Below are 10,893 nucleotides of genomic sequence, written 5' to 3' on the forward strand. Positions count from 1 at the left end.
ACTATTAATAAAAATTTTTGTGTTTTAAATTTTTTTTTTAAAAGAACTTATTTAAATTATTTACCCAAATTTAACCTTAGTTAAGCAAGTGTCTGAATCCAATCTCAGCTGATAGATGCAAACTCGTTACGAACCTTTATTCGTACTTTCGTACGTAGTGGATTAATCCCTGTCGTATAGGATTTAAAAATATCTTGAGAAATTCAAAACAGAAAGCGTATGTATCTACTTATAAGTTACCCCTCTCTTTTCTATATATAAAGGAACATAATTGCCTATTATATATGCTATTTCTTCATCGATCACCTTAGCTTATAGATGTATGGCTTCATCATCATCATCTTCAAAGAGGCACCCGCTGTACCACGGAATCAGGTGTCGAGGAGGAAAATGGGTCTCCGAAATCCGGCAGCCACGTAAGGCTTCAAGAATATGGCTGGGGACGTTCCCCACGGCTGAGATGGCGGCTGCCGCCTACGACGTTGCCGCATTAGCACTCAAAGGCGACAGCGCCGTTCTCAACCTTCCTGAGTCAGCTGGAAAGTACCAAATTCCTGTAACTAACTCCCCTGATGACATCCGCAGGGCTGCCACTGCTGCTGCCGCTTTGATGAAGAAGAACCCTCAAGAACCCATCACCACTCCTCACATTATTACTGTTAATAATAATGATAATAACACTCTTGTTGATGGTATTAACAACAACCATATTATTAATTCGTCATCATGGTATGAGGATAATGATTTCATGGACGAGGAAGCTATATTCCGCATGCCAAGTTTGCTGGTGGATATGGCTGAGGGCATGCTTCTGTCGCCGCCGAGAATAATACTCAGCCCATCTCCGCCATCGTACAACTCCGGTGACGGAGGTGACACTTTGTGGAGTTACTTTTGACTTAATTGAGCATGGAAAATTAATTAACAGCGAATAAAAGAGTGTTCTCCATACTTGCTAGACCTTGGTTATGTTAATTAAGAAATAAAGAGAAAATATGTTCCTAGCTAGTTTATGTAGGTATATCGAGAATGCTAGAATTCAATCATATCATTTTCTTTGTTTAATTTCATATAATATAATTATATGCATGTATATGCTATCTTCAAGCTAATAATTGACCACCGGCAAGGGTGGAAATTATAGATAGACCAGATTCGGATTTACTTTGTAATGTCACTTTTACCAATTATTCTGATATAATAATAATGTTATTTGGTATTTTGTGAGTACTAAGTTTGGTTGGTTATTAAGTCTCATTTGACTTAAGTTTATTATATTCGTGTATAAAATAACTTTCTATATACTTTCATTATCTTTTCTATTTCCTTATACATACCTTTATTAAATGTGTTTTGATTAATTTAATAAGTCTGAATACATATGATCTGACACACACTTTTTTATAATTTATCTTTTAATTTTAAATCACTTTTATTCTAAAATAAAACATTAATTAATAAGATTAAAATTATCAAATTTCATGAATCCTAAAAGTTCTACTAATTCTAAATTGAACTAACCACCATCATCTTTAATAATTATGAGTTATGTTATGTATGTAGACTAAAATCAACCACTAATATAAATATAAAATATATGTTTTAATATAAATATACATTTATGTTATCTGTATATTAAAATCAGCTATCAAAGTCAGCCACCAGTATAAAATATATGCTGGAATATAAATACATATTAAAAATAAATTAAACTATACATATATTTATACACAAATATATTGGTAACTGATTTTAGTAACTGATTTTAGTAGTTGATTTTGGTGTACAAATAATATTTTTATTGAAAATAAATTAAACCACACAAATATATTAGTGACTAATTTTAGTGACTGATTTTATTGTACAAATAATATTTTTGAATAATTATATTAGAATTTTCATTTTTGATATTTTTTAACGAATTTGGGAATGTTCGAAACAAAAATGCAACCCGTAAACGATATAGTAAAAAAGTAAGAGTGTTTGTTATGGTGCTAGTATCTATCTAACTACCAAAAAAAAGTTAAATAATTAATATTTAATTTAAAAATATAAAAATTAATTTTTTTTTGAATATTTAAAATTTATTATAAAAATAAATTTAATAAAAATTTAACATCAAATAATAGACACCGGAAGAAGATTAGTTAAACTAAAAAGTGAGAGGCAAAAGCATTAGAACGATTTATAACAAAGTTATCTTAATTTTTCTATTTATTTTTTTACTCTATTATTTTTAGTGTTATATTTTACACGGAAACATAATTAATTAATTTATTAATATATTAAACATAACATATCTTGAAGATAATTTTATTCAATTTTTTATTTAGAATCTGTACTGTTTTACATAAAAAGATGTAACAATTTGACCATATCTTTTATTTCATTCCTAAAGTATTACTACTCTCTTTTGTTTTTTAAAATATCACAACTTCTTCATTATTTATTATCTTTCTTTTAAATTGAATTTTCTTTGCTATTTAGTTTCACATGCATAAGAGAACCAAGTTTGCACTTCATATTTAATAAAGAAATCAATAAATACATCGACAAGGATGAAACAGAAGTGAATAATAATAAAGGAATAAATAAAAACTATATATTATAATCTAAAAAAAATAAACAAAAAAATATATTTTTATGATTGATGAAAAATCATACCCTTAAGAATAACTTCTATTATTCTTTATGTATGTTACAATTAAACTCTTTTTTATTTTATATATATGATTGATGTACGAGATAAAAAGTAGTATTTGCTTATTCAATTCTTTAGATGAATTATCTTAACCTAATAGATTAATGCTAACACTAATTTATAGGAAGGAGTACTATCCCTCTCTACTATCTCCAACCCTCTGAACTTTTATAATAAAGTCAATCTTCACTATTTTTTACATTATATTACTTGTATCTTTATTTCATTGTACTAATAGTGCTTATCAATTTTTTAAGTAGTTGGCTCAACAATGACCAATATTCTTTCAACTTATCTTTGTACTTAAAAAATTGACAACACAATCCTAATAAAACTATTTCACAATACACGGTTTGTAGCCAATAAATGTGTCATATCCTGGTCACTATATTGTTCTGCAAGCATTAACAATCTTTTTAATGAAAGTTAGTGAATTAATTAAATGTATATTTATTTATCTTATTGTCTAATAAATTAATTATTAATTATTTTTGTGATTTATTCTCATAAGGATTAATCTCTAGATACAAGTGATTTTGCTATACAAGTTTTATAAGTCATCTAATTAATATTACGCTCAAACGCGCTTGTTATAAACACATGTTTCACGCGCCTCTAACAAATTTTTAATTTTTTGAAGGATTCTGTTTCTTTTTTCGAATTTCTTGCCTTCTTTTTCTCCTTCTTCATTTACGTGCTTTTCTCTCTCTATTCTCTTTCTTCGTTATTTTCGATTTTCATTTTTTTTTACATCAAACTCTGAAATCGTTTTTGAAGATAATGGATAATTCAACTTCAGATTGTCAGATGAACCAGTGCGTGAACCTTGTCTATGAAATTTGCTATTAATTCTTCCTTGTTTGAATTGAATCTAATGTACTAGTTCTGATTAGAATTAATATAATCTTGTCCATTTTATATCAGACGTTCGGGTGTAGATTAAAAATATTTGGGTGTATTTTTATAAAAGTTTGGGTGTATTTACAGTTTATGACTTTTCATCTGACGGAGGTAGAATTGTCTTATTCTTTTAGTTGAATTGTTTTAGTTTTTGTTTAGTTATGATTCATGAATCTGGTTTTTGTTATTTTTTATGATGGTTTTATAGTTGTATTTACATTCTATAGTTTATGCTTGTTTTAATATGGTGTATTTTGGGTGTATTTTGCAGCCTTTGCTGACTTTGGTGGCTGATTTTAGTGTACACGTAACATAACTCATTTCTGTATCTGCAGCAAATTTGGGTGTAAAAACAAAGATATTTGGGTGTAATACGAAGATATTGGGTGTATTTTTACTCTGATAAGTTCTGCATAATTCAAAACTCTTCCTTTTCCTCCTCCTCATCTTCTGCTGCTTCTTCTTCATCTTCTTATTTCATATTCTCATAATTCTTTTTGGGAGGAAAAAATCAAACAAAAAAGAAAAAAATACATAATGTTGCAAAATCAAAAGAAGAAGAAGGAGAAACACGACGATGAAGATGAAACACGCGAAGAAAAAGGAGGAGAAACACAAAGAAGGAGAAGAAGAATGAAGAGGAGGAGGAGGAGGAGAAACGCGAAGAAAAATGACAGTTATGGTTTTCATCGTGGAAGAAGAAGAAGAGTCGTTTATAATGGTGAGTAGCGCACTTTGAAAATAGAAAGTGGTTGAGTAATATGAGTGTATTTACTCTTGAATGTAGGAGTGTAATGCGCTTATATTTTGTTAAATTTGTGCCAACTTAAAGACTTATAAACAAAAAGGCTTGCAATTGTATGTGTAGCATACCTGTTCTCATAAATAATGAGCTTAGAATCTCAATTAACAAATTATTGACAAAATCTAATAGACAAAACACATAATGTGAACTTCTAGGTATAAATAATGAGCTTAGAATCTCAATTAACAAATTATTGACAAAATCTAATAGACAAAACACATAATGTGAACTTCTAGGTAGATAAATGGGAGAAACATAAAATTTATAATCTTGTTAAGTTTCATCAAGTTTAATATTTTAGCTTGGTATATATTAAAAATACTAAAGAAATAGTATAGTGATATATAATTTCTTTGTGCTTCTTAATGATTTCAAATCCTAATCACTAAATTTTTAATTATCAACTATAAATGTATACTAAAATTATTTCTCAAAATTCGTTATTAATATAGAATATATATTACAATTAACATATATTTACATATAAATATATAATAGTTAATTTTAATAGTTAACTGAAATGTGTAAATAGCATTTTTTATTTAATTATACCAATTTAATATAGTTAAGCTTCTTAATAGCACGTTCATATTCAGTCATCAGCAGGAGATGCGAGTGAGTTGATATGAGACTCTCAACTAACAGATAGACTTCATAATAGAGTAGTTGACGAAGTGAAAGCCCTTAAACATGACATGGAATGTGTCCAAATATAAACTTTTTTCTAGCTACTAGCTAGTAGTATTTTCATTAAACAACAAAAATTTAATTTAGATATTATATTAATTCCATTATTAAATATCCACATTATTTAAATATCAGATCGACATGTTCACGTCATAGCTGTGAGATTGTAACATTTGCCGTTTAAATTTAGTGTCCCCTTAACATCTAGGTTAAGTGTATATATCTTGAGTATCACTCATGGGTCACACTACATAAAAGGCTCAAGAATGAAAGATTTAGCGGCGGTCTAAATAGTCGGCTATGAAATCCACAAGCTCTGAATAGTGTATCTTGTTTTAAGCACATTCTATTAACTTTTTTCATTCGTGCATTCAGAAACACTTAAACCTTAGGCAATGAGCTAACTACGTATGTTAAACTATTTTTGAACATATAGCTACAGATTTTGATAATTTGGGAGCTCACGCATTCCATTTGAATTGCATTTCGGCGTGGATCTAGCTAGTCATAAATTATTTCTCTTAACAAATTATTAGGGGGAGCCGTGGAGATATATATAACTAAATTTATATATGAAAAATCTTACTCTAACATTCAAAATAACCTTTTTAATAGTATATTAAACGAAATTAAATATTATAAATATTTACGAAAATATCTAATAAAAAAATAAAAAATAATCAAATTTATTTTATTAATATATTATTTTTAGTAATAATTAATAAATATTATAAAATAAATTCTGGTTTTTTTTTAGTATTAAGGAAACATTTAAGTAAAGAAAGTGATTGGAATTTCTGAACTTGGTTATTCACTGTAGTTACATGAACACATGATGATGAATCACACACTACAAACTACAAGCTACACATGATGATAAATACCAGTTAATTAGTTACTATTAGCAATTGTGAAAATATCAACTTTTAAATGTTCATAGATAAAATGCATCTTTTCTTTCACTGGAAAGAAACCAAACTATATATGGTGTAAATAGCGACAAGAATAATAATGGCCGACATAGTTCGCCATCGCTTTCCATCTTTCCACCTACATCGATGGAGTATCACTGTTGGTAAGCTTTCTCCTTCACAGGATCTTGCATTGTTTTTTGCACGTGTATTAATTGTTTTTTGTCTATTATATATATTTCGGCTAAACCACTATTTTATTTGCAATTTACAAAACGTGGTGATTTTAGTAGTTTGTTTGTTGTAGACACCAGGATGATTAATTATTGAAAAGAAATATACAAAGTTAGTTGATGTTGAAACACATTGTGATTGCCATATATAGCCGACATCCATATATATGATTGCATGTCATATTGTCATCATTGATGGACTCACTATCCACTATATATATTGATGGTAATTTCTCAGTGAAAAATATTATATACAATAAAATATACAATCACTAAATATAGTTATATATAATAATTTGTATATTTTTTTAATTAAATAATTAATCATCAAAATAATTAAAATTATTATAATAAAATAATGAATAAAATATGTTATTTGTACTTAATGTTTGCAACTTTTTTAAAAATATCCTAAATGTATACATTTATTTAATTTTATTTTTAATGTTTTAATTCATTTAAATTTATCCTAATATTTTTTTATTTGTGTCAAATTAACTCCAAACTATTTTCGATTTTGTATCTATGAAAATTTCAAGTGAGTTGAGAAAGGGTTGAATTAAAGAACCGCTTTTAAATTTGAATAAACAAGTTAGGCAGAAATATAATTTTAGGAGATTATTTTTGATTTTGTCTTGTGAGTGCATAATAGAATTGAAATAGTGAAGAAATTAAAAGAGAGAAAGAGAAGAGTGACGCCTCGATATATCTTAGTTCAGCAATGATGACCTATGTACAGTCTCTATCACAATAATGATAAAATTTTCACTATAATCAAGATAGATTACAATCACTAATTTTAAGAGATTTACACTCTTGTAAACCACCTAAGCTATTCTAAGCTTAATAAATCACCTAGGTATTAACCCAACCTAATTAAGAAGAACTAAGTATACTCTAACCAGCACACTTTCAAATACAAACACTCAAACAAAGATTAAATTTTGGCTTTTGTATGAACTCCTCTCTTTACCTTTTTTATCTTTCAAATGATTTTAATTCTAGATACAAGAGAATAAGAACATACTCAATATGACAAAGAAATGAGCTTGTGTAATAAATCAGATTTTACTTCAATAGTTGTCTTATTCTTTGTCTTCGTTCTTCTTATATAAAGATTGATATACTCTTTTTTAAAGTAGATATCATTTTTTTTTCACAAAATTAACCACTGCACCAATTATGTTTATGGTTGTTGGTATTAAGGAAAAGATCTTTCCTTTTTTTTCCTCAAGTTCAAATGCAGCAGCTTTTTATAAATATGATCTGATTTTGGAGGGCATTACTTATTTTTTGATTGTGCATATTTTTTCCTAATTTGGCATGATATTATCTTTGATTGATTTCTATAATGTTTTTCATAATGGTTAGTTATAATAAGAAATAGTTAATTATGTTTGTTATCATATGGTACCAAAACAATTCTTGATTCAACAATCTCTCCCTTAATGATAAATATGATTAAACTTTTAAACTAAATAGAGAGCAGAAAGACTTTCCTAAATTTTTGTAAGCTCCCCTTCTTTATGAGCATCCTCCAATACAGAGATGGTGCATATGATAATAAGGTATAAAATGCATATACCAAATAGGTTTAATCCTTATTTTTCTTCCCCTTTTGTCATCAAAGAGGAAAACAAAGAAAGATACAAACATCAGTAGCAGCAGCGAAATGACTACGGAAGGCTAGAAGCATTTATAGGGGTGAACGCGGGTCAGATATGGCCAAAACTCAATCTAATTTGCACTAAAATTATCGGATCGGATCCAATATCCGCAATTTTTAAGTTTGCAGATCGGATCGAATATCAGATATATCCGCAAAACATAAAAATATTTTAAAAAAATTTTTTATTAAAAAATCAATAAAATTCTTTTTGTCTATTCTTTTAGACATATTTATTTTTAAAATAATATTAAACATACTTTTCTTAAATAATAAAAGTAAAATAATACAACATATATGATAATTATTAGTTAAAATAAAACATAAAAAGAATATTTACTTATTTATTTATTTTTACAGATCCGTGGATATGCGGATACATACATCAAATATGCAATCTGATCCTATTAGTGTGCGAATTGAATTTATATCCACAATTTTTAAATCGATCAGATTTGGATAAACACTGCGGATATAAGATTGGATCCGATTCATGAACACCCCTAAGTATTTATAACAGATGCAAGATGAAAATTCCTGTTTTAAAAAGGAAAGAATTTGAAAAAGAATTGAAAAGGAATTTGAAAAAATATTTTTCAAAATAAATAAGATGATTAATGCAGAAAATACTTTGAGTAAAATCTGTTTTAATACAATAAGAAAAAGTTCTTGAAATAAATGCAGAGATTGCATAATCATTCAAATGAATTTGTTCATCATCTGTCCAAAAAATTTCGTCTCGACCTGGGAGACAAAAACTCAAAAAACATCATCAGTTAAGAAAAAATAGATCACCAGCATATGTAGAAACTAGTTATACCTTAGTTGCAACACCTTGTCCAACTGCTCCTTTTTGGATGCATCTAAGGCAAACCTACAATACTTTCAAGAAGTTTTAAGTATCCAAAGTAGCTTTAATCCTTTGATGCTAATTCTTTTTGGTTGCATTATAATCACAAACAATATTATAAACAGATTATCAACTATTTTTTTGTAAATAAAGTATTAAGGTGAAGAATGTCAAGCTCTATTACAATTTGAATAAATATTGGTTCTTGCTGAAATTTTTGAATAATAAAGAGGATTCTTGTTTTTGAAAGGGGTGGCCTTGTGATTTTTATTAAAAACAGATTTAGTCCTTTTAGTTTTTGAAAAAAGAGACTTTAAAATTATTATTTTTTAAAAAGATTTTTCTCTCTTCCATAAATCCAAGATCAGGGCTTTGATTAGCTAGAACTTTGTCCAAGTTTTTTAAATTTTAAGCAAACTTTGCTAAATTAATATTCAAATTCTTAATCCTCTCTTGCAAATTTTTATTTTCAGCAAGAACATCATTTGATACAGTAGCAGAATTTCTCATTTTTAAATTCTCTATCTGAGTTTTCAAAAGTTCATTTTCCTATTTCAAAATACTAGAGAATTCGGCTTTGCTTAATTGTTCTTTGAGTTTGGAATTCTCCTTCAAGGTTTTATTTCATTTTTATATTTACTATATTTTTCAAAGAGCTTTATAGTATTTTTAATTAAATCATTAATAATAAAATATAATTAATAAGCTGAAAGTTTAGTATAATCTATCCCATTATAATCGGTTTGATTAGCCATGAGACAAATATGAGCTTCATGGTGAGAATCTTCTTTCTCAGTGTTATTTTGGAGATCCTTCCATGATGCCATAATAACTTTTTTTTTTCTCTCGTTTGTTGCTGTCCTCCTTCTTCTTTTGTGGTCAATCTGATTTATAATGGCCAGATTCTCTACAATGGTGACAGATAACCTTGTTTTGATCCATTTTGAAGTCCTTGAAGAAGATTCTTTTTTTTTCTATTTTGTCTTATTATTCTCCTAAACTTTCTAGCGAAAGAGATGAGTTCATCATCACTGAGATCATCTCCTGTTTCTTCATCCTTGGAGAAGATTTTAGATTTCAATGCAAAATTCCTTTTTTTTGGTTCATGAAGTGTTGTTTCATATGCTAGTAGTTTTTCACTCATCTCGCTGTAGGAGATTTTTTTTTCAAATTGTTCCCTTCAGCAATTGCAATGCTCTTGCTTTTCCATTCTTTGGTGAGGTTTCTTAGGATCTTTCTTACAAGTTCTTATTCAGTGTGTTTCTTCCCCATAGTATCAAGATTATTGATGATTATAGAGAATTTTTTAAACCTCTCGTTTATGCCTTCACCTTCCTTCACGAGAAACACTTCATATTCCTTCATAAATTTGTTAATTCGAGTTTCTCAAACTTATTTAGTTCCTTCATGAGTGAACAGTAGTTTATCCCATATTTTCTTTGCGATTTTGCACTTTGAGACTTTTTGAATTTCACAAAACTAATTGTACAATACATTAAATTGATAGCTCTGGCATTTAACTCTATTTTTTTATTTCTCCATTATTCCATTCCATATCCTCTTTTGGAACAACATTCCCTTTTTCATTGAGTTTGGTAGGAATGTCTGGTCCATTGATAATGATTTTTTAAATGTTGTAATTAATGAATTGCACGAAGATTTCTGTCCTTTCTTTTCAATAGACATAGTTATTATCATTAAAGAATGGCGGCCTATTGTTGGATTATTCTTTCGTTAGAGTGAATGCAACAATGTTGTTTACCATGGATCGTTAACTCCAAACTGTGAACTTTGCTCCTAGCCTTGAGTCGAAGCTCTAATGCCAATTGAAGGTTCCAAGTGAGTTGAGAAGCGGGTTGAATCAAGGAACCGCTTTTAGACTTGAATAAACAAGTTATGTAGAAACTTGATTTTAGGAGATTCTTTCTGGTTTTGTCTCATGAGTGTAGAACAAAATTGTAATAGTGAACAAAAGAGAGGAGGAGAAGAGTGACGCCTCGATATATCCTAGTTTGGCCACGTTGACCTATGTCCAATCTCCACTACAAGAATGGTTAAATTTTTACTATAATCAAGATAGATTACAATCAGTAATTCCAAGAGACTCATAGTGTTTGTTTGAGCGCCATTATTTTGATAA

General features: G+C 28.2%; 1 protein-coding gene across 1 annotated transcript; it reads left to right on the forward strand.

Moving 5' to 3' along the window:
* Window positions 1-322: 322 nt before the first annotated feature.
* Window positions 323-898, forward strand: LOC107488056 (ethylene-responsive transcription factor ERF027-like). Its single transcript, XM_016108756.3, has one exon. It carries the CDS (start codon window positions 323-325, stop codon window positions 896-898), a length of 576 nt encoding a protein of 191 aa, XP_015964242.1.
* Window positions 899-10,893: the final 9,995 nt, after the last annotated feature.

The sequence above is a fragment of the Arachis duranensis genome, chromosome 5 (genome assembly GCF_000817695.3).
Source record: "Arachis duranensis cultivar V14167 chromosome 5, aradu.V14167.gnm2.J7QH, whole genome shotgun sequence".
Taxonomy (NCBI): Eukaryota; Viridiplantae; Streptophyta; class Magnoliopsida; order Fabales; family Fabaceae; genus Arachis; species Arachis duranensis.